This window comes from Magnolia sinica, chromosome 13, assembly GCF_029962835.1.
Source record: "Magnolia sinica isolate HGM2019 chromosome 13, MsV1, whole genome shotgun sequence".
NCBI lineage: Eukaryota > Viridiplantae > Streptophyta > Magnoliopsida > Magnoliales > Magnoliaceae > Magnolia > Magnolia sinica.
This window is the reverse complement of record NC_080585.1, coordinates 28,765,343-28,791,700: the sequence shown is the minus strand read 5'-3', so window position 1 is coordinate 28,791,700 and position 26,358 is coordinate 28,765,343. Positions and strand designations below refer to the sequence as shown.

Genomic DNA, 26,358 nt, shown 5'->3' with positions numbered 1-26,358 from the left:
TGAAACGTGGCGCATCACAAATTTTTTTTACGATAGACTGACATCTTCCATGCACCAAATGGTCGAGACAATGTGTAATGGAGAATTCATTAATAAAAATGTTAATGAGGTATGGGATTACCTCGATAGTCTTGCTGAAAAAACACAATCATGAGACTATTACCCAAAGTCGAACACCACGTCTAGGCCGACTCAATTAAAGGAGAAAGGTGGATTATATCTCTTGAAAGATGAGGATGATCTCAAGTGTAAAGTGACTACGCTCATAAGGAAAGTTGAGGCCATGGAAGGAAAAAAGGATAAGGTTAATGAAAGTGTTTACGACATCTATGATTGTAACATTCATACAACTGAAAATTGTCCTACAATACCTGCCTTTCGAGAAGTGTTGAATGAACAATCCAATGCCGTAAATAATTATCAAAGACCTTTCAATGGACCAACCTCTAATACGTACAATCCTGGTTGGAAAAATCATCCAAACTTTAGTTGGACAAATGGACAAACTGCTACCCCTCAAAGTTTCTTCAATCAAAATCCAAATCAGGGGAAACCTCAAGAAGAACAGGTTCAAAATTCCATGCAAGAGCTGACCCATGCAATGCGAGACTTTATGCAAAAGATGGATTCACATATGACCGTTATAGAAAAGGGGATGCTTCCTGTATAACCGCTCCCCAATCCTAAACTGCAATACGAGATAAGTGATCCCAGCTCTTCAAATCAAATGGGGCACGCTAAATCCATTACCACTCTTAGGAGTGGGAAGATCATTGATAAAATCCTTCCGGTTAGGCCCGAAAAGCCTCAAGAACCAGAAGAGGACAACAATAATGGATCTAGTGAGGCCCCACAAAAATTAGAACCGGAACTTCTAGAAAATCCAGTTGCTCCATTTTCCTAACGGTTGGTCGCACTAAAATCTCTCTCTAACTCTCAGGATATCCTAGAGGTGTTGAAACAAGTAAAAGTCAACATTCCTCTACTTGATGTCGTAAAACAGATACTTTCATATGTCAAATTCCTGAAAGACTTATGCACGACCAAATGACAACAGAATATTCAAAAGAAGATATTCTTGACCGAGAAAGTGAGTGCCATCCTAAAGCAAGATGTGCCACAGAAATTCAAAGATCCTGGTAGCCCAACCATATCATGTGTAATCGGGGACCATCGAATCGATCATGCACTTCTTGACTTAGGAGCGAGCGTCAATCTGATTCCCTACTCGGTATACAAACAGTTAGGTTTGGGTGAATTAAAACCCACCCTTACCACACTACAACTTGCTGATCGCTCTGTTCATGTACCAAGAGGGATAATTGAGGATGTGTTAGTCGAAGTTGATAGATTTTACTACCCTGTAGATTTTATCATCCTGGACACCAAACCCATCAATAACATGAGTACTCAGATTCCCGTCATTCTTGGTCGCCCATTCCTTGCCACTTCAAACGCAATTATTAATTGCAGGAATGGTGTCATGACTATGTCCTTTGGGAATATGACATTGGAGTCAAATATCTTTTTCAATAACGGTAGAAACTTAGAGGATGATGACGATTTCCACGACATTAACATAATTGACTCTTTAGTGGAAGATACGACACCTCTGACCTTATCCTTTGACCCTCTAGAGACGTGCCTGGCCCACTCTCATGATTTTGATGATGACATGATTAGGGAGATGTGTGCCTTGCTTGATACTGCGCCGGTACTTGAAGTTAACCGGTGAAGGCCACAATTTGAAGAGTTGCCCCAAACTGATGTAGTGCCTCTACCGTCTAACCTCAAGCCACCGAAGCTTGACCTAAAACCTTTGCCCTCTGATTTAAAATATGTCTATTTAGGTCAAGATGAGACATACCCGGTAGTGATCTCTGCCCACCTGGAGAAAGAACAAGAGACTATGCTCATATCTACTCTCATTGAGCATAAGGGAGCCCTTGGATGGACGATAGCGGACCTCAAGGGGATCGACCCCTCAATTTGTACTCACCGCATATATCTTGAGGATAATACTAAGACCGCTCGACAATCACAACGTAGACTAAATCCAAACATGAGGGAAGTGGTTAAGGTCGAGGTTCTTAAACATTGGATGTGGATATCATATACCCCATATCCGATAGTCAATGGGTGAGTCCAACTCAGGTAGTTCCTAAGAAGTCCGGGATCACCATCGTAGCCAATGCCAATAATGAACTCGTGCCAACTAGAGTTACTACTGGTTGGAGAATGTGCATTGACTATAGGAAGCTGAATACCGTCACGAGGAAGGACCACTTTCCTTTGCCCTTTATTGATCAAATCTTGGAAAGGCTAGCTGGTCATTCCTATTACTGTTTCCTTAATGGGTATTCGGGCTACAATCAGATTGAAATCGCCCCTGAGGACAAGGAAAAGACCACATTTACATGTCTCTACGGCACCTTTGCGTACAGAAGGATGTCATTCGAATTATGTAATGCCTCTGCCACCTTTCAGCGATGTATGATGAGTATCTTTTCTGAAATGGTGGGAAAATATCTAGAGATCTTCATGGATGATTTCTCTGTTTTCGGTTCATCTTTCAGCAAATGCTTAAAGAGTCTTAAATGTGTGCTGAAAAAAATGTGAAGAAAAGAACTTGGTACTTAATTGGGAGAAGTGCCATTTCATGATTCATAAGGGAATTGTCCTTAGACATATTATCTCGTTCAAAGGAATCGAGGTGGATAAGGCAAAAATCGATCTTATCTCTAACCTACCTCTACCCAAGAACATTAGAGACGTGTGATCCTTCTTAGGACACGCAGGATTTTACAGGCGATTCATAAAGGACTTTAGTCTCCTCTCTCGTCCTTTGTGTAATCTACTTCAAAAGGATGCACCATACAAGTGGACTGAGACATGTTAGGAAGCTTTCACTAAGCTTAAGGGTATGTTGACTAGTGCACCCATCATACAACTACCCGACTGGGGCATTCCTTTTGAACTTATGTGCTACGCGTCTGATTTTGCTCTTGGGGCGGTTTTAGGCCAGCGAAAAGATAAAAAACCCTACGTTATTGATTATGCGAGTAAGACTCTAAATCCTTCCTAAGTGAATTACTCGATTACGGAAAAGGAACTCTTGGCTGTAATGTTCGCTTTGGACAAATTTCGGTCCTACTTGATTGGATCCAAGATCATTATATACACTAATCACGCAGCGCTCAAGTATCTTCTGGCTAAGAATGATGCTAAGCCCCGCCTGATACGATGGATCCTCCTACTCCAGGAATTTGACCTAGAAATAAAAGATAAAAAGGGAGTAGAGAACGTAGTGGCTGACCATCTTTCTCGCCTTAATCCCTTTGATTCCCTTGAAACGACACATATCAATGACATATTCTCTGATGAACAATTGTTCAGAGTCTCCTATTCACCTTGGTTCGCTGATATTACTAATTATCTTACCACAGGTTCCATACCGACATATTGGATTGCACAAGATAAGAAGAAATTCTTTACCAAGGTATACAACTTTTTTCTGGGATGATCCATATTTATTTAAATATTGCCCAGACCAAATCTTGAGGAGATGTGTGCCAGATGATGAGCATCAGAGTGACATCTCCTTCTGTCACTCACAGGCTTGTGGTGGTCACTTTTCTGCTAAAAAGACCACGGCCAAGATTTTGCAGTGTGGCTTTTATTGGCCCACTATGTTCAGGGACACTCATGAGTTTTGCACGGCTTGTAAGCGTTGTCAAAAATTGAGAGTATTGTCCTGTTGAAATATGATGCTTTTGAATCCCATCCTTATCATAGAAGCATTTGACTGCTGGGGCATCGATTTCATGGGACCATTCCCCCAATCATTTGGAAATTTGTATATTTTGCTCGCCGTAGATTATATCACTAAATGGGTCGAAGCAATTTCGTGCCGAAATAATGACCATCGCATGGTCATTAAATTCTTAAAAGAGAACATCCTTTCGCGGTTCGGGACACCTCGAGCCATCATTAGTGATGGAGGCTTACACTTTTGTAATAGATCATTCGAGAGCTTAATGAAGAAATACGATATCTCTCATAAGGTGAGCACCCCATACCATCCACAGACAAGTGGACAAGCTGAGATTTTCAATAAGGAGATCAAACATATCCTAGAGAAAACGGTTAACCCTGATCGTAAGGATTGGTTAATCCGATTGACCGATGCCTTATGGGCATACTATACTGCTTTTAAAACACTTATTGGAACGTCTCCCTTTAGACTTGTCTATGGGAAAGCTTGTCACTTGCTTGTGGAGTTGGAACATAAAGCGTACTGGGCGATCAAAAATCTGAATTTCAATCTGGACAACGCTGGCTCGCTACGTAAACTTCAATTAAATGAACTTGAAGAAATCCGGAACGATGCGTACGAGAACTCGAGAATTTACAAAGACAGAATGAAGGCGTTTCATGACCAACGTATTCTACGAAAATCATTCACACCTGGTCAGAAAGTCCTTTTGTATAATTCTTGATTACATCTCTTTCCAGGTAAGCTTCGATCTCGTTGGACTGACCCTTACATTGTGGTTACTGCATATCCTCATGGGGTCGTTGAGATAAGAGATCCTGACAATAGTAAGGAGTTTAAAGTAAATGGACATCGCTTAAAGCAATTTGTCGAGAAATTTGATTTAGAGGACATGTCCATACCTCTGACTGATCCTATTTATCAGGATTAATCTCCTAGTCTAATGGAGGTATAGGTAGGTTTCCTATGTTCATAGGACTAGGATAGTTTCCTTTATGCTGTTTTAGGATAGACGGTAAACTTAGCACTCTTGTGAGCCAACCCAGCTTTTCATTCCATTTCATTTTCCTAGTTAGTTAGTTCAATGTTTGTGGGTAACATTGCTACAAACCCTCACGAGACTATAAGCCGTCCACTAGGGGCAACCTAGGGGTTTAAAGGCTTGTTACATACGCTAAATGCAATCGAGAGCACCTGCGAAAGTGGTGTAGGTAGGATTTTATTTTTATTATTTTTATTTTACTTCTGTTGGTTTCTCTCTTGTGCTGACCCGCTCTTACATAGATATCTTGGGAAAGCCTCTTGATTCTTTCGTCCAGGTACTATCTTTCCATCACTCCTCTTATATTTTCGTTATCCCATGTGCATTGCATGCTTATTTCTTTTACATTGAGGACAATGTTGATTTTTGGTTGGGAGTGTGAGATTAGGTTTCCTAATCAGGTTTTCTTGGTCTTGAGTGAAAATTATGAAAATTTTAAATTTTTCTGAAATTTCGTTTGAATTCAAAATGATTTTGATGGCCATCTGGGACACTTGGAATTGCAAAATACATGATGTTGGTAATTTATGACTCTTGGATTCAGTTATCTGTTAGATTTCATAACTAAGTTTGAATTGTTAATTAGACCCCAATTATTGCCTGGATTTACAAGCATGATACCGTTTAATGACCCGATTTAATCGTATTTGTGATACAGAGTATATTTACGAGCATGGACTGGAAAGGATGCTAAAAGCATGGATTTAACGCTCAGGCATCACCAAGGCATTGGATGGGGCCCCATGGCACCAAGATCGAGGATTTACACGTCAGAGATCAGAGAAATTCCAGCCACCCATCTTAAACAGGCCTAAAAGACGTCCAGAATGCAAGATCATAGGGTTCCCACCATTTGATCGGTTCGAAACTCCATACGTGGCCTAAGGACCATAAATTAACCGTACACGTCAAATTTCAACCCTCGGATCCCAATAAAAGTGGCCCAACAGATAGATCAGCTACCAAAACAGTGATATGAGGCCCACCTACTATCAGGATACGCTTTAAATTTGGTCCCCACGGTTAAAATGAGATGACAAAATGGATGGATGGAGCAGATGGCTCAAAAAGATCAAAGTGGACCCCACATGTACACACGTGTGTACATATTACACTTTCACTGGCCACGCACCAGATTTCCCGAAGTCGGTCAGTGCACGCTGACCGACTCAAATCTCCTTCTTGCGCAAAGACACCAGCGGACAGACAGAGTCTGTCTAGGCTTTGATTGTGGGCCCCACCCATCATGTATTTTGATAATCTGGACCATCCATTCACTCAATAGGTGGGGTGTAACCGTCACTTAGATGTCCTTCTCTTCCCATTGTGCACACATGTGTAAAAAGCGATCAAATGCAGGATAGACAGTGGAAATATTTGATACGATGGGCCGTACTAAAATTAAGAAAAAGTATACATTTCTAATTGATTTTTCACCATGAGTCGAATGAATGGAGTGGATTTACTGTTGGACATTGTTCATGGGCCCCACCGACTCTCATTCAAAAACAAAAACTTTCATTTCTTCTGGCGTGAAACAGGGGTGCCAGTTGATACTTGTGGGCCACCATCTTAAATCAATGGTCCAATCCGGATCATCCATTAGAATCCCACGGTCCATCTGAGCAAGACCTAGGTGACAAAATTCCAAGAGATAGCGAGGATCGGATTTCAACATTTCAAACGCAAGATGGATGGCAGATAAAAGATCCAGTGTGCCGCATCAACAGACGACCAAAAATATACATTTTCGACCAGAATCTCTAGCGGACGGCGTGGATTTCTCCTTAGACTCCGATCATGGGCCCCACCAAGCATCAACGCAAATCAAGTTTGGCAGCCTGCGCACGTCCGTGGAAGCCGGACGATCCGGCATGATGGGCCACCAAACAGGGGGCCAAGATGATGATCAAAGCTGTCCAAAAGGTGGAGAGGAGGATTTTTACCCTCCCTGTGTGGTCAGATCTCGTGGACCGTAAGATCATTCATCTCTAATACAAATCAAACGCAAGCCGTTTTGCGTTGTTGCTGCGTAAAACAGAGACTACGCGTCCGGCTCTTTTACAAAGTGTATTGCGTAGAGAAGGTCAGTGATCGACCTAGCATCTCCTTGATGTTATTTAAAGGAGGAGAAGAGGAGGGACAAAAAAGAAAGGCTTGGGCTGGACGTGGATTCAATCTTCAGAGAAAGAGAAAGAGAGAATTTTTAGAGTTTTTATTTTATTCTTTTTCTTATGATTTTTTGAGAGTTCTAGCCTAATTATGTTGGGCTAAGAGGTGAAGCTTGTAGTCTGATGGGAGAGACTTTACTTGTGCCTCTTGTTTAGACTGACTGATGTTGATTTTAGTTCAATTAAAAGGAATACTTTCAGTTTTATGGTTTGTTGTGACTGAAATTATAATAGATTTGTGATGGCTTTGAGTATTCTTCCTCCTTTTGATGCTTATGACGTCAGGAAGCCCTGTTGTTCACCATCGTCTCATGGGCATGATCGGATGATGTTATCCTTCCCAACCTTCATGCATTATTGATTGGTTGGTAATTAGTTTAATTCTGTTGTTTGCTTTGTCTCCTAGGCATGGTTTGGTGATGGAATCCATTCTAATTCATATACCTTTCATCTCGTGAAAACTAGATCAAGTTCAGTTTAATTTCCATGATTCTTGATGCAGGCATAAGATCTCCCTGATCTCTACAAGTGGATCCTCTGAATCCCTAGTTTCCTTCCTCTAAATTCCTTAAGTTTTAGCTTAGTATTTCACTATTATTCCTCAAAAATCATTCGATTTAAATTTCATCTTAATCTAGTTCTATTTCTACCTAGTTTCAGATAACGTATAGGTTTCAGTCCCTTGGGATTCGACCTCGGTCTCACCGAGTTTATTACTACATCACAACCCTATACTTGGGGAGTGAACACTCACCAGTTAATTAATTCACTATGGTACCATATGCAAGTGCACACAGGCTCACCAAGATTTGTATTTTCAACATTATTGTAATTATAATTGATTGAAAGAAAGGATTGTAATTAATTCATTATTGAATGGTTGTTTGTAATTGAATGAATGATTATAATTGAATGAATGAATGAATGATTATGCAGGTGGTAATTGAGTGAATGAATGATTATAATTTTTTATTTTAAATGTGGGTAATAGCTATGGATATTGATTGTATCTGGTAATCTGACAACCGTATTTCTATTGATCTAGCACTACTTTTAGCTATAAGTACTATTGGTAGCTGTAGGTACTTTTAGCTAGAGAAATGATTGCTGCGGATTATATTTGTAGCTATTATCATCTATAGTTACGGATTACATCCGTAGCCATAGGTTTTAGACCTATGGCTAAAGCACCTATAACTACGGTCACGGACTAAAACTATAGCTATAAGTCTTTAGCTACGGATTTTATTTGTAGCCTTTTCCCAATTTCTAGTAGTGTATTAAAGGATAGAAAACTTTTGAATCAAGCTAATATTTGTATTTTCTCTTCATCCATGTCTTTGTGACATTATTAGTTGGTTGGATGGAAAATAAACATTACATTGGTCTCTACGAAGTATATAACGGTACGTGTTCAATCACCACTTTTCCTATGGTATGGTCCACTTGAGATATCGATCTATCTATTTGTAGATTCATGCCTTGAGGTAGGCGAGCAAATTGGATAAACCGTGTGGATAAAAAAACAACCATCATGGTTAGAGGTGGGCATCAAGTCGATTCAAACTGAGTTAGGGCTGACCCGACTGGATTCGGTTTTGAAATAGGCCTAACTCGGTACCGAGTCTAGCATGCCTAACTTGATCCGAGTCCGGGTTTGGCCTAGACTAATCTAGACTGAGTATGACCCGAGTACAAGTATCGAATTGGGTTGGGTGAATGGGTATCCACGAGCTGAAATCACAACTCAAAATCGAGATTCACTCGCTAGAATTGTAGCATCTCCATAGCTACAAGGCATCGCAGATCTGGAATGTCATATCTAAGTTTTTTTTAAAAATATATATATACGAGTCGAGTTTCGGATCAAGTCGAGTGACTACTGAGTTGGATTTTGGGTCGAGTCGAGTCGAGTTACTAGGTGACTCGAACTCAACTCGTTTTGAATTCGGATTGGACAAAGACAGCTCAATTAGGATTAACTTACCTACTTCGATCGTATCGAGTTTGACGAGTCAAGTTTACCGAGTCATCGCTTGCCTAGCCCTAATCACGGTGAAGCCCACAAAGGTTTTTTATTTTTAATAACACACAATACCAACATTGGTGTTGTGTACTATGCCACGTGATCCAAGTGTAAAAGAAAGAACCCGACAACTCCGAATCCCTATGTGAGTGGGACCCATCTAATTGTGTACATTGAATATTTATGCCATCTATCTATTTTGCGAGCTCATTTTACAGAGTAGGCTAAAAAGTGAAGCCTATCCAAATCTTAAGTTGACCACACTACAAGAAACCATAGTCATTGAATATTAAAACCTTTTTGTGGGCCATAAATGGTTTTGGACCAAGCTGATATTTGTGTTTTTCTTTCGTTTGGGCTGTGTGACCTTATCAACAACAGATTGGATGGTAAATAAACATTACAATGGACAATGAAGTTTTCAATGGTCAGCAATCAATGACCATTGTTTCCTGTGGTGTGGTCCACTTGAGAGTTGTATCTGCTTCATTTTTTGTACAATTCTCTAAAATAATATGAGATAACAAGTAGATGGGGTAGATATACAATGCATACATCAAGGTGGGCCCACAGTGAGGATCCTACGGACATCACTCATCCTGAGTCACAGCGAATATTCCTTGTAAATATATATATATATATATATATATATATATATATATATATTATAAAATTGCCGTGAGACAACGTGACCTAATTAAATTTTAGAAGAAAGAATTTGGAGACAGATTAGCTACCGACAGGAGGTTGAGTAGTTGGACGGAAGTGATGTCACCAAATTATGTGGGGCCCACCATGATGTATGTGTTGTATCCACAGTGTCCATCCATTTGGAGAGATCATTTTAGGGCATGATCAAAAGAATGAGGCAGATCCAAAGCTGGAGTGGACCCCACCACACAAAATAGTGAGGAGAGTGACGTCCACAGTTGAAGTCTTCCTAAGGTCCACCGTGATTTTTATTTGAGATCCAACCTGTTTATAAGTTAACACAGACATTAAAGAAGGGAAAACACAAACATTAGCTTGATGGAAAAGTTTTGTGACACTTAAGAAGTTTTTTGTGGTGGGTGTGACTCTCTCCACTGTTTTCTGTGGTGGGGTCTAATCGAGTTTTGGATCTGATTCATTCGTTGGCTCATACCCTAAAATGATCTCTCCAAATTGATAGACGGTGTGGATATAAAACATACATCATGGTGGGACCCACATAACTAGGTGACCTCACTTTAGTGCGCTGAATCCTCAAATGGAAGGAAGCGGATTGCGTAGTTACTACGCAGCACACTAAGTAAACTCTGTGGGGTCTACCATGATTTATGTATTTTATCCACTCAGTCCATCAATTTTACTAGATAAATTTAGGGCTTGACACAAAAAATGAAGCATCTACAATGTTCAAACAGACCACACCATAGGAAATAGTTGAATTGAACGTTTACAGTTGAAAATTTCTCAAGGGCTATGAAAGCTTTGGATCAAGCTTATATTTGTGTTTTCTCTTCATCCGTGTCTGTATGATCTTATGAACAGGTTGGATGACAAATAAACATCACTGTGGGGCCTAACAAGGTTTCAATGGTGGAAATCATTATCCCCACTGTTTATTATGTTATGATCCACTTGATATTTGGATATACTTCAATTTTGGGCTCAACCCCTTAAATTAGATAGAAAAATGGATAGACTGTGTGCATAGACCACGTACATACAAGGTGGGCCCAATTGAGTTTACTGATCAGTACGGTAAGAGCAAGAGCGTACCGTACTCGGTATGCAATCCGATTTCCTGACGAAACCGTCTAACGGCGTTAGACTTTTCTCCCGAACTGTAAATTTTTTAAATATATTTAAAAAATCCGGTGATGTGGGACTTAGGAATACGGATCCTCCGTTTGCGTAAGCAGGAAAATTGTGATTGTTGCAATGTATTTGGACCGTATGACTGTAAAATACATTGAATTTGCAATCGCTGACTGAGACGGACCAATCGCTATACAGCAAAGGAGGAAAAAAGCAGGAAAGTCGTGGTTTTCGCAAACAGAGGATCCGGACACGGCACTTAGAGTGACGTGGACCAATACTAATAGCAGATTCAGCGGCTCACTGTTTCCACGAAACAGAGGATCGGCACTCAAAAGATAAAGGTCGTCCATTAATTTAGGTGCACCATCATATATGAAGTTGACCGGTTAGAGAACTTATGCAAACCTTTTCACAAATTTAGCCGATCGGATAATTGGAAGCAAAGTTATAACCGTCCAAAACTATAATGCTATTTAGGCTAATATTGTCCTGGTTTGGGCCTTCCAGCCCGTTTCTCCTGATCTTGAACATTTAAGAAATCAACTACTACCTATCCTAAATGAGAATCAGCACGTAGTGTTGGTTGCCTACATGTGGGCTCCATGAGCAAAGAATTACAAATTTAAATTTATTTCTTTTTTTTTTTTTTTTCACGTAATTGTGGTTAGGTTGACTAGTGGACTGACGTACGTGATTCTTGGGCTAGTGGTACCCTTTTGATGAGTGGTTTGGATATTGCAACTGTTCATCATGCCTGCGTATGTGGGGGCATATCCATTAACTGATGGAATGAACTTAAAAAATCTCAAGAGTTATATAATACATCTCACGCCTGGAAGGACCAACTCATTTTCTCTTTGTTTTTAGTGCAAGACAAAGCCAAGTTTGGAGAACTAAAGTAGTAAGCTAATGTGGTGAGCCATCTCATGAGAAATTAATTTAATATCATATGGAACAGGTATCAGGTATTACATTAATAACAAAATGTACACTTCATTTAAGAAATACTCCTAAAAAGATTTCTACCTTTACAATAACTCTCACCATTCCTTGAAAAAGGGAAGAAAATAGGACTTGATGTAATCTGATTCCCACACTAATGCATCCCACCAATCTTTTTCACCGCGTATAAGCCTTAGAGAATTCTGATCAACATGAAGAGGGAGCTTCTTCAACTTTGGGCAGTGCATCACGTTGAGTACCTCCAAAGAAGGAAAATGCAGTGCATAGCTACATATGCTACTTAGTTCTGGAAGGTACCAGAGCTTTATAGCTTTGAGCTGCATTAGCCCTTTCTCTCCCACTTCATCGTCAGCAGCTGTGTTTATTACTTCTTCTAGTACAGGGCAACCTATTATTTCGAGTGTTTCAAGATTCTTAAGTTGCAGTAAATAATGAATTTTCTTCAACTCGAAACAATTCCAAATATATATACTGCGAAAGCTCCGGAAGCATCCGCGGCCCACATGAATGTAATTTAAGACGGGAAGACGGTCAAGTTTGAGTGATTCTAGGCAATAAACAAGATAATCATCATCTCTCTCTCCATCAGCACCAATCATCACCTCCTTCAACATATCACAAGATTGAATAGAAAGTCCTTTAAGACTCTTCATTGCTGAAAAAGAGGCGGATGTAGTCAGTCCCTCGCATCCTTTCAGTTGTAGAAACCTAGTAGCATTCCTCAGTTGGTTAGAGCTCAGCAACCTTTCAAGAGCTTCCAGAGTTTCTATGCAGATTTGAAGATGGGTTAAACGTTTCAAGCCTACCAACTCAGTCATATTACATCCACCACTTCCCTCTTCCCATTTTGAATAACTTTGCTTTAGGTTCATCACAATTAACTCAGAAAGCCTAGAGATTGCCCCGCGAGGAATTATCTGCAAACAATCTGTTGATTCCAAGTCCAAGTGCTTCAGCTTCGTCAGATTTCCTATCTCTTTAGGCAATGATTCAATGCATGTGCATGATAAATTGAGATATCGTAGCTCTGCCAAGTTATCCATCCCTACAGGAAGCTCCTTAATAGATGAATGTGAAAGATCTAAGACCTTAAGAACAGGCATGAATTGAAAAAAATCAGTGTGGACGTTTTCAAAATGCGAATTCATTTGGAGCATCAAGGTAAATAGGTTGGGGCATTGAGGTGTCTCTGTTATTTCTTTTATGTAATTATTCATTAAAGAAATCCTGTCGGCCTCCTTCCACCTTTCGACGTCCGGTGCATGCCTCAGTCCAATGCCTGCTCGCACCAAAAACCTGTTCTTCTTCTTCCCACACTCGGAAGCTATCCATAACGCTAGATCACGTATCACGTCATGGAACTTCACCTCTGTTTTTTCATCTGAACCATTCTCTAACAAGCACACAGCCTTTAATCTTCCAATGATATCATGTCCCTTGTTACGTGCTTCATCAAGATCATCATCCCACCCATCTAAGAATCCTTCACCTATCCAGTAATCTATAAGTTCTTCTTTGTCAATGGAGTAATCCTCCGGAAACAGTGCGCAGTACAGGAAACACGATTTAATCGTGTCACCACCGAGATTATCATAACTGAATTTCAAGCGCAAAAGCATTTCATCATCCATACCTGATATTTCTGATGGTGGCTTGCTCGTGCGAAGAACTGATATTGCATGCTTCCATTCCTGCGGTGTCTTCTTACATGCCATGGCCCGCCCGATGGTGATGAGCGCAAGGGGAAGACCCTTGCACTCTTTAGCGACGCTATTGGCAAGGTTCGGTATCTCTGGATCTGATTTCATGGCCTCTTCACCAACATTCCGTAGAAATAGATCCATTGCTTCTTGCTCTGGGAGACATTCTACTTTGATCTTCTTGTCGGCAGTCATGTGGCCACAGACTTTCTCATCTCGTGTGGTGAAAACGATCTTGCTCATGTTTTGGCTGCTTGGACGAGGAATTCCGACCTTCTGTAGATCGAATGATTCCCAAACATCATCCAACAATAGAATGAATTTCTTACTGCTCAAGACCTTGCGAATGTCATGAGCCCGTGTCTCGCTGTAGCTTTCATTCTCTGCCCACGGCAAGCCCAATCGCTTGCCAATATCCATCTGAATCTTTCCCTCATTTAATTCTTTCGACACCACCACCCAAATCACGACATGGAAATCATGATTTCTTTTAAGGAATTTGTTGTTGATATCATTCAGGAGGGTTGTTTTCCCCACTCCCCCCATTCCATATATTCCAATTACTCCCCCTTTCCCTTCGTCAATCCAATTTAGAACCTTCTCCAACACTAAGTCTCTGCCCACAGCTGATGTGCTAGGCATCTCTTCAATGGCATCGGGAAGCGGCTTGTATGCCACCTCACTGAAGGACTCACCTTTGCTCTTCAACTTGACTACGTCGTCCAGCTTCATCACCACCTTCTTGCAGAGCTGGTAGCCAGACCAACTCGTTCTCGTCACTTTCTTAGATTCTTCTACCATCGCATTCACTTCTCTTTCAATGGATTCTACTTTTTCTAGCCACCAGCGCACATCGTGTGTGCGTTTGAGTTTCTGCCGTTCGGCAACTTCCACCCTTGTCTTCACGTCGTCCCTAACACATTTCAATTCGTTCATGGCGTTCTTCAAGGAGTCCACATTATCTTGGAGGTTGACGACATGTCCTATGCGTTGAGTGATGGGATCCAACACGAGAGATGTGATGGAATCCATGACTGTGGATGAGAAAATGAGAAATGTTAAAATGTATGGAAGGGTTGAGAGTAGAGAGTACGATAGAACTCTCACAGCTCCGTTTTTGCTTTTGAAGTTTCTTATTTCCACAGCTTTTAGTCAAAAGTAAGATGATTATTTGAGAAAAGCACTATAAATAATATTGCTCCTAGTTGCATTGGTTTACATGGACAGTACAATCAGTCGATCAAAACTGTACATTAATTCAAAAACAACAGTTAAGAGGATATCATTCAAAAATATCACTGATAGGATGATACATTCCATCCTTGCCTTATTTGGTATAGCCATTTTTTTCAAGCATTGACGGATGATTGTAATTTCCTAACAAAAGCAATTCCTAACAACCATAAGAAATATATATATATATATATATATGATGGTTCACATAAAATAGAAGATCAACTTGTTGTTAAGATCTTTTTCGTGTAAAAAATCTTGACCGTACATATCAAAATCCATTCGATCAAATAGCTAATATTATTCAGATGAGTGTGATATTTTTGGGTGGTCCAAGAAATGTGCACTGGATTTATTGAACCATTTAGATCAATGGAAGAATGTGCATTGGACCTACGGAACGGTTTAGATCAATGGAACAGATGGTCCAAATGTCCTAACGCAACTAGGAGAACCATAACTTATATAGTGCTCGGACGGCAGTACTGTAATACTTCTTTAATTTGTTTTTGGTCAAAACTGCTCTCGAAGCACCACACGTTGTAAGTGCTTGGGGAGTGGATTAGGTGAGACCCCGAATGCCTGACGCTGGGCCACTTTGTGTACGTGACTACACCCACGCCTTGTATTCGTAAAAATAAGGAAGATGCAAATCTCATGTGGACCATAATACAGGAAATAGTGGTAATCAACCACTAAAAACTTCTCGTTGGCCGCAAAAATTTTGGATCAACAGGATGATATTTGTGTAGACTTTTTTGTGACATCATCGACGGGTTGGGTGGCCCCATGAAGTTTTTAACGGTGGGGATTCAATCACTACTATTTCCTATAGTGTGTTATGGTCCATATAAGATTTGGATCTGCTTCAATTTTTGGGATCATTCACTAAAATGTGCTTTCAAAACGGTTGGACACTGTGGATTTAAGGCACATACATCACCATAAGCCCACGGTCAGAGGTCCCAGCCGTCCTGGATCGACCGGGTGTCTAACTTAATCGGCTCCCAAATGCTCTTAGTGGCGTTGGGACCTTAGACAGTCCAACACGTTAATCTAGACCGTTCACTATATTCCATATACAGTCATTTCAAAGTCTAAACACGTAAAGATCACACCAATCTAAAAAAACATCCAGTGGACCGAAGGAATTTAAAATCCAAAAAATGAAGGTTGTTTACATAAAAACGGTTCCGGCCGGCCACAATTTGAGCCTTCTATTTGTTGGGGTCCGGTATGGATTGCTTGTTATTTAAAAGAATTACTTTTGTTAGGCAATCATATCCATCAGATCCATAGCTTTGAAAGTTGATGGCCAGAGAAACTAAGGCCAAATAAAAAATGGATTGTTCCATGTGACAAGAAAATTTATCTATGTTAGTCTAGAAAATGTGTTATCGAGTGAACAGATGTTTTATATTGATTGATCTGACCGTCCAAGTGAAAGAATACAACTAGGAGCGCTATAACTAACAAGTGCTCTGAGAAACACTCTGACATTTCCCAATAACGTAATGGTGGTATGACGTGATAGTGAGTTTGGCTTCTCATTTTAAGCTTTAGATTTTATACCCTTGCGTGTTCTCTTCGTCCAGGTTTTTTGTGACATCATCAACGGGTTGGATGGCAAATAAACATTCCGGTAGCCCCACAAAGTTTTCAATGGTGGGGATTCAATCACTATTGTTTCCTATAGTATGGTATGGTCCATATAAGATTTGGATGAGCTTCATTTTTTGGTCTTGTTCCCTAAAATGAGCTTTCAAAATAGTTGGACACTATGGATTTAAGGCACATACGGCACTAGTGGTAGACTGAGTGAAAGATACCTCGTTTCCATATTGAGGTCTTGGGATCCATTCCCTAGTGGGGGTGGCTAACAGTGAAGTGTGATCTTTCAGTGGGTGTACTAACAAGCTTTAGATTTTATAGTGGCACATACATCACTAGAAGCCCACACTCAGAGGTCCCAGCCGCCCCATATCCACCGGTGTCTAACTTAATCGGCTCTCAAGTGGCGTTGGGACCTTAGACAGTCCAACACATTAATCTAGACCATTCATTATATTCCGTAGACATTTGAAAGTCTAACATGTAAGGATCACACTAATCTAAAAACACATCCATTTGACCAGAGGAATTTAAAATCGACAGTTACGGCTGTTTACAAAAAAAAAGAGTTCCGGCAGGCCACATTTTGAGCCTTCTATTTGTTGGGGTCTCATTATGGATTGCTTGTTATTTAAAAGAATCACTTTTGTCAGGCAATCGTAGCCATCAGATCCATAGCTTTGAAAGTAAATGGCAAGAGAAACTAAGGCCAAATAAAAAATGGATTGTATCATGTGATCTCTGAAGCTTAAAATTTTATACCCTTGTGTGGTCTCTTCATCCAGATTTTTGTGACATCATCAACGGGTTAGATGGCAAATAAATATTCCGGTGGCTCGTATAAAATTTTTAATGGTAGGGATTCAATCACTATTGTTTTCTAGTGTATGGTTCACGTAAGATTTGGATCTGCTTCACTTTTTTTGGGATTGCACCCTAAAATAAGCTTTCAAAACGGTTGGACAGTGGATTCAAGGCACATGCATCACTATGAGTCCCACAGTCAGAGGTCCCACCCATCGCGGTGGATCCTGCATCTCACCAAATCCGCTCCTAAGTGCTCTTAGCGGGGTTGGGACCTTAGACAGTCCAACGCATTAATCTAGACAGCTCATTCTATTCCATAAAAATTTCAAGGCCTAAGATATATATATATAAGCATCCCACCGAGTTAGTATTAATACTAAGGTTACACCGTAACACTCCAGTATTAAAAATTACATGGTGTTACATCATGTCATGTCATTGTAATTAAATTGATTTTATGGTCCTGACCTCCTACTCATTGACATTGGGAAATTAGTCTTAATTCTTTAAAAACTCTTCCTTGATTCTACAAGGGAAACAGCTTCACATGCATGAGATCCACACGGTCCATCAGGTATAAAACCCCTTGTTGCCCTTAATCCCAAAAAACAAGGCTGATTCAACACTCGGGTGGGCCATCCCATATGTGGAAACCTCTGTGTTCACATGTTCTGGCCCATCTCAGTTTTGGAATAGCATGGGGTTTTCGGAAATGCTTTCGTCCTAATGAGTCAAGTTAGATGAATGGACTGAATGAGATATATATAGCACTGTGGCCCCTTCACAAAACCAATGGTGAGCATTCTTTATCAATTGTTTCAGCCTGACTTGCTTAAGTTTTTGACCATCATGATTTCTGGGTACGAGCCTAAATAAGAGTCTGTGTAGCTTATGAATGGGTTGGATCTAATGAAAAGTTTGGTCCACATGGTTGTAGGTAGTGTTTGAGTTATCAAAATAGCTACATATTTCACTGGCAGGAGATAAAAATATAACATCATTATCCCCGATAACTATAAATGTGGAGAACAAAGAGCAATAGGAGGAACACGGTGGGATCTTTTAGTGAAACTTCAAAAGATACCTAAATAGGCATATTTGCATGTGTAAGGGTAAGTATTCAGCTATTTAAAAAATATATATATAATCATTTATTCATTAAGAATTTTGGATTTAAAGTTGTAAGTTGTGACTAGTCCATTCAATTTTCAAGATGAATAACTGCCCATATTGTTAAAATATGTCAGCACATGGGATAGAAATCCTCAAATAGGCATAGGAATTCATCTGGTCTACGAGGCTGCGTCCTGAAACTATCATTGTGGCTGCGTGTCTGATACCACCGTGGGAAACTAATGGTAGGGCCCACCTCAATATATGTATTGTATATCCATGACGTTCATCCTTTTTGCCATCGTATTTTAGCACATGGTGTAAAAACTGAAGCAGATACGAATTTCAGGTGGACTACACATGAAACGGTGGTCATTGAATGGCCACCATTTAAAAACCTATTTTGGACCACATAAGTTTTTGCTCAAGCCGATATTTGTTTTTTTTTTCCTTTCATCTAGATCTGCGTTACCTTATCAGTAGATTTGATGGTCAATAAATATTAGGATGGACCTTAGGAAGTTTTAAATGATGAGTATCTAATGACAATTGTTTCATGTGGCGTGGGCTGCCTAAAATTTCTATTTATTTCATTTCTGGAACCATGCCCTACAATAACTTGGCCAAAATGATAGACAGCGTGGATGTACAATTCATACAGCAAGGTGGGCCCTATAGTCAATGTATCATCCACTTGGATGGTTCCCGGTCGTATCCTGAGCCACTCTCCCCTCGACGGGATTGCCTACAAAAGCCTTTTGCAGTGAATTGTTGACCCAAAAATAGGTGGGGCCACGGTGATGTTAGTGAGAAATCTACTTTGGTCATCTGTTTTGCCAAATAATGTTAGTAAATAGGCCTAAAAATGAGATATATTCAAAACAAAAGTGGGCAACAACAGGAAACAACGAGAATTAAACCTCCACTGTTGAAACAATCGTTGGGCCATAGGTTTTGATCAGGTTAATATTTTTGTATTTTCAGTTTATACCCAATAAGGACGACCTTATGAACGCAATGGATTGTGTATAAACATCAGGTGGACCCAGCAAATATAGATGGACGGTAGAGGTCACACAAAAATCACGGTGGGGCCAGCAGCTCCTGTGGCGGGAAGTTCCCGAGAAAGCCTTTCCAAAGATAATCCATCGTTTACTAAAGACAAGTTGTGCACCCTGGCAGTGGACCCACTTAGATGCATGCATTTCATTGTATATCCATGCCATACATTCATTTTTTCAGATCATTTTAGGGCATTAGCCAAAAAATAAGGCAGATCCAAATCTCATGTGGACCACACCGCAAGAAATAGTGGTCATTGAATGGACACCATTAAAACCTCACAGGGGCCGCAAAAATTTCAATCAAGCTTATATTTATGCTTTCCCTTCATCCAAGTCTACGTGATCTCATGGATAAATTGGATGTCAAATAAACATTACGGTGGGGCCCAGGTAAGTTTTTAATGGTAAGTGTTCAATCAACAATGTTTCCTTTGGTATGGTCCACCTGAGATGTGGATCCGACTCATTTTTAATTTCATGCCCTAAAATGACCTTACAAAATAGATGAACTGCGCAGATAAAGCACATGATATCATAGTATGGCTCACAGAGCATTAAAGGTGGGCCATTACATGATTTTCCCACTATTTGAAAGATATACCCACTGTATAAACTTCTGTGTCAGATTTGGCTCCATCAAACAATGAGTCAAGAATCGAATGAGTTAACTCAGCCGAGTCTCGTTAAATTTCAGTAATGAAAAAAAAAAAAAAAAGAAGATTAAAGTTTAAATAAATCTCAGAAAATAAAAAGAAAATAAAACCTTTGAGAGAAATTTGTGCACCGACGTACGTTGCTGTTTGTGCTTGGTGGACCATCGGTAGGAAATACAGATGTGCTAAATTAATAACCTTACAATTCCTGCATTGGGATGCTAGATGGGGCCCACCGTGATGTTTGTGAGAAATCCACTCCCTATTTTTCCAGATCACCTTAGGATAAGAGATGAAAAAATCTGATAGATCCAAAACTCAAGATGGTCATATGAGAGGAAACAGTATTTAGTGACCATCATTAAAACATTTGTATGGCCACAAAAGTTTGCGTATCAAACTAAGTTTTTTACGTTTTCACTTGAGCATTGGATCTGCCTCATTTTTGGTATCATACCTTAAAATGACATGAGAAAAGGAATGGTCGGTATGGATAAACAGATACATCATGGCGGGCTTCCACACAAATCTGTCCATTTGAGGCTAGAGACGAGTGATGACAGTAGCATTACAGGAAATTGTTCTTTTACCGACGACATAATTCGTCGTTATTTTATCTTTTTTCGTCGGTAATAATTATTACCGACGAAATATGTCATCGGAAAGATCGTCATGATAAGATTGTGACTAAAGGTTTTTCCCAACAAAATATTACTTCGTCGGCAATGGTAAACAAATACTGTCGAAAAAAATTGTCGACAAAACATGTTACTTTTGGTAGGAAAAATAATATATTTCGTCAACAAATTTTTTTTTTTCACAAATAAATTTCAATTTCCATTTAAAAATAACATTTTTTTTTCAAAATGTATAATTTTTTACTCTTAATTTTTCTTTGAAAGCTTTTAACAAAATATCAATTTTATTATAAAATTTTTCAAAAAAACAATTAAAATACAAAATCTGAATTTTGGTTTTCAAAATCTCAAAAATTTTCTCATATTTTATTTTTTTTTCTAAAAAATTTTTTTCTAAAAAATTTCAAAATGCTGATTTTTTTTTTCTTTAAAAGCATCATTTTGTTTTCAAAATTTTTCTCATACATTGTTAAAATTTTAAACTTCTCAATATTCTTTTTCATGTGATATTACAGATCATTTAAATATTACTTTTAATTTAAAAAATAAATTTCCACTCATTTGAAATAAAAATTTTATATATATATATATATTACATTCAATCAATTGTTAAAAATAATCTTAGATCCAAATATACTTATTAACTATATCAAAAACAAAAATTATGATTCAACATCCATGGTCAACCGTAAAAAGTGAAATCATATGCTACCTTTACCGATAATTTTTTTCGTCAGTAAAAAGTACATTTACCGATGATATTGTATAACGTCAGTAAAATTAGCCTCTCCTCATCGGGTGGGAATATATTTTGGTGTGACGGGAATCTTTTGCCGATGAAATATGCTTTCGTCGAGGAAAGTCATGTTTACCGAGGATTTCATTCGTCGGTAAAAAGCTACTTTTACCGACGATATTGTATAACGTCGGTAAAAATAGCATCTCTGATATTTTCTGACGAACTATTTGGTTTGTCGAGAAAAATTACATTTACCGACGAATGAAATCGTCGGGAAAATTGTTTTCACCGACGATTAATAATTTTGTCAGTAAAAGTTTCCGGGCTGTCGTTGTAAATGGTGGCGGGAACATATTTAGTCGTGGTGGAAAATTTTTGAAAAGTCATATTTACCGACGAAATAAGTTTCTTCGGTAATAAGTTCATCAATAAAAGGCCAATTTCTTTTAGCGTAGGAGGCAACCTCCTTCCCATGTAGCTGCACCTACATTTTACTGTTTTGTGTAACGCACATGAGTTTTAGATTTGCTTGTCTTTTAGACTCCTGTTGATGTACTGATGGAAGGAGTGGATTTTTCGCAGGCATCTGTGAGAAATTCCGACTACAGGAACTTCATGTAGGGGGGGAACTAGCAATCCGCGTCCCACGGTAACAGAGAAATGCTCCAATGCTGGTCCTAGTTGTGTTGCAACCTTAAACAGTCCAACACATTAATCTAGACCACTTATTATAATCTAAAACATTTCAGGAGCTAAGATGTAAACATCGTACCAATGTAACAAATACTAACCACTGGACCAAAGGATTTTAATATCTACGGTCAAAGTTGTTTATACAAAAACCGATCCAGTCAACAATTCGGTCCATCTATTTGTTCGGACCCATTACGGTTCCTTATTATTATAAAGAATCACTTTTGTTATGCAGTTATAGCCATCACATCCATGGCTTTCAAAATGCATAGCTAGAGAAAATAAGGCCAAATAAAGGATCGATTGGATCATTTGACCAGGAAATTTCTCTATGTTAGTCCATAAAAAGTGTTATTGAGAGAATAGACTGTTTAGATGAACCCATTAGACTATCCAAATGAAAAAAAAAAAAAAAATTGCAACTAAGAGCCCTGTAAGTTATGGGCACGGATTTGGTGCCGCTTAGTGGGCGTTACCCTTACTATAGGAGCCACCTCGATGAGATTTTGTATATCTACTCAGGTATGTCATGTTCCCAACGCACATGGAATAGAAGAAGCCTAAAAAGAAATTAACAAAATTTCAATATGGTTCGACAAGTCGACGGGTCTATATTTTGCAAGAAATTTCAAATTGCTTGTTGGATTAATTTCCACTAGTTTAGATAGGTCAAAATATTGTTCACGGGTCTATTCAACAAGTCGATGGAACTGTTCAATAAGTCAACATACCATTCATAGGTCAACGGATCGAAAATCACATAATCTCTTACCTAAGTTTCTAGATACTTTAAGGTTGTTTCGACCTATCGAACCAACCAATCGATGACAAGTCGACAAGCGAAGAAAATTTGCATATTTTCTAAATTTGTTTTCTAATTTGATTAGGACTATTTGATTATGTTTTTAGAATTTGTTTTGGGTTATTTAAAGAGGTGAAAACTCATTTTTTATAATTCAATTATTTATTAATTTAAAAGAAATAATAATTTCTTAGAAGCCTTCTTTTTTATACTCAGGGATTCGAGATTTTTTCTTATGGATTTAAGAGAGCCTTATGGATTCAAGGTAGTTATTGATTGAGAAAGACAATGATCGACCTCATCACGTCTTCCCCCGCGTCAGTGGTATTAGAGAGAGGATTTCCCTCGGCCGATGGCAACTAACAATTGAATTGATCAAAATCTTATGTATAGTGATCCATAGATTCGTTATCTATCAGAAAGAATGAAAGCTTTCTACTAGGAGAGTCAGTTGACCATGCAACCCTTGACTGTATTGCGAATATGCTAATTCCACCCCGAACTCAAGGCAAGACTCAGCCATCCGTGATCATTGTACGACACAACTCTGATTTTCATAGAGCACTACGTACATAGGTGAATCACATCCTATATTCGGTATACAATTACTTTGTTACTACTTGGTTGCAAATAGATAGAGAGAAATACTCACAGCCAGTCGAGGAGCAACTACAAGAACCTTTTCTAAATGAAGAACTCGTATTGAGAACAGATATAATCCAACATAGGAATGTAGACTTGGATTACAACTAAAAAAATTAACATTACTCCTAAGATGGATCTAAGGCTACTAATTATGTTAAGATAAAATAAGATAAATTTGACTAAATTTGTTGGATTTGTATGAGATGTCTTTCTTTGTTAAACTTCTTATAATTTATAGATTTTTGTTGTGCCATCTGGCTGTTTCTCTCTTAATTCAACAGTTATAGCAGCTGAAAGCGGTCGTTACATTTAGTCTTTTATATCTTTTTATATTTTCTCGACACGTGTCCCTCTGATGGCTTCTCTTCCCTCGACCCGCTTTTCTGTCTCTTGGTCTTCTCAGCTATGCCTGTCACTGGCTGATGTATCCATCCAGTTTAACACCAGCTATAGTTTCATAAAAAGTGCTCAAAATATATTTTTTTAAAAGTTTTTTGCATGCTATTTCTTCATGTGTAATGACACTTGTAGCTCTTTAATTAGTTGCTTTTAGGAACCGTCGTAAACAGGATACAACATCATCAGTCTATCCAACCGGTGCTAGTCCTTATGTTCACGGTACATAAAAAAGTTCTCTCTGATATAGAACTCAGATGGGCTAAACCTCTGGCAACAATCAACAGTTGCGGCTAAAACCTTTAAGTTCACGATGCTGTGACTGGGCTAAGTTTTGAAGCAGGCTGATTCTTTCGCTTTCACACTTGATGAACAGGTTTGATGATAAATAAATAACATGGTGGGCCCACAAACAAGCCAATGGTTGGGGTCCCATACCCATTGTTCCCTGTTGTGATGGTCCACTTAAGTTGTGAACCTGGCTGATTTTTAGCCCTGGGCCTAGAGTCAAGGGGTGCAACCGATGGATGGAGTAGATGTGCCACAGATAACATGGTGGGCCACACGCGATTACTGTCAGGATTCCATCCTATGAGGACTTGGATGATATTACCCGAAAAGTAAAACTTCTGAGTTATATGATACTAAGGTTGCTAGAGGTGCAACTGATGAATAGAGGGATCCATCCATTGGAGTGGTGTCCATCAAATATACAGTCAAAATCAAAGCAGTCACATTTCAAAACAAATAAGTGTCCATTGGTTAGAAGTTAGATCATCCAACAACTTTATTTAAGGGCCATGTCTCATCTATGGTGTTACAAACAATTTAGACGGTTTGGATTGAGGTATGTCCACCAACACATCAAGACCCCTCTTTAGAGGAAAAGATATGGTAGAATCCATCTGCCATCCACTTGCAACCATATATGATAGATCATGACCATCCACATGATGGCCTCAGCCTTACATGGCCCATTGGTTCGAGAATCATAATAACAAAACAACCCTAACCATCCTTTCTGCTCATCTTTACCCTTCAATTACAACCGCTAACTCATTTTCCTTCTTTTCAGCCCACACAAATGGAACGTTTGAGACACTTAATTTGCATTAGCCGAAGCTGAAAAAATAGCGCTGAAAATGATAGTAAATGAGAGGACGGCACTCTCAACCGAGAAAAAAGTAAGACCCGTACAATAATTCAAGTTAATAGACTATACTCCGAAACGGATTGAGACCATCTACACTATCTACGTCCGTGCACACTACTTTAATCCAAGCCATCCAATTTAGTTGAGCATATTCTCAGAATTAAATTGATTATATAATCCTAACCTCCTACTAATGGACATTTGGTAATGGAATGTCCTCTCACCAAGGAAAGGAAATTGGTCTTATTTAACTTCATGACTAATGACTTATTTAACTGCATGACTAATGGATTTATGAGGAGTTATTGCACGGTTGAAATGAAAAATATCAAACAGCCTTATTTCAGCAAACAGATGTCAATCAGATTTTTCAAACAATCTGATTTTCCAATTGTAGTTTAGTTACAATCAGTTTCACCATTTATGCATTTTAATTTGAGTTAATGTATTCAAAAGAGTAACCTTTTAACAACTGCAACACGATGAAATCTTATTGAAATTTAAGATAAAACACTTACCAGAATCTCTAGCTATATTTCAGTTTGAACAAGCGTGGCAGCTGGTTATGTAATCCAAACCCTATAATGTGGATCACAATTCAAATGATCCAAACACCAAATATACTTTATTACACTTTTAAACTTAAGGCATGAGCATTACAAAAATAAATAAAAATAAAAATAAAACCAGAAGTAGAAACCCTCCACAGCTTCCACTCTTTCTTTTTTTTTGTTAGCTATAGTACGCCTACTCTCAGTTCACACTTCACTGTTAGTCCACAGCCTCTACTTGGACTAAAGAAAAATTCACGTAAAAATGCATACAAACCAACACCAACATGAGGCAAAAGTTTTGAGCTCTGCTGGGCCCACATGCATGTACAGGTCACCTTTATGTTTCTTTGAAAAAGGGAAGAAAATGGGATTTATTTGGTAATAGTCATTTTTTTTTTCAAGCATTGACGGATGATTATACTTTTTCTAACAAAAGTGATTCTTAAGAACCATAAGAAATATATGTTGGTTCCCATAAAGGTGATGGTTCAAGTTTTTTATTAGATATTTTTCATGTAAATAATCTTGACCTTCCGTATCAAAATCCATTGATCAAATAGCTAATTATTTTCAGATGAGTTTGATATTTATGGGTGGTGCAGGAAATGTGCACTGGACTTATTGAACCATTTAGATCAATGGAAGAATTAATGTGCATTGGACCTACGGAACGGTTTGGATCGATGGAATAGATTGTCCAAGTGTCCCAATGCAACTAGCAGCACTGCAACTTATATAGTGATCCGAGGGCACTGTAAGACTTCTTTTTTACAT

At 38.8% G+C, this 26,358-nt stretch overlaps 1 protein-coding gene across 1 annotated transcript; it reads right to left on the bottom strand.

Moving 5' to 3' along the window:
• Window positions 1-11,860: 11,860 nt before the first annotated feature.
• On the bottom strand, window positions 11,861-25,737 carry LOC131224190 (disease resistance protein RPS2-like). Its single transcript, XM_058219730.1, has 2 exons — window positions 25,549-25,737; window positions 11,861-14,517 (listed from the first exon to the last, which is right to left on the bottom strand). The coding sequence occupies exon 2, from the start codon at window positions 14,513-14,515 to the stop codon at window positions 11,861-11,863; it is 2,655 nt and encodes an 884-aa protein (XP_058075713.1). The 5' UTR covers window positions 14,516-14,517; window positions 25,549-25,737.
• Between the last annotated feature and the right edge of the window lie 621 nt (window positions 25,738-26,358).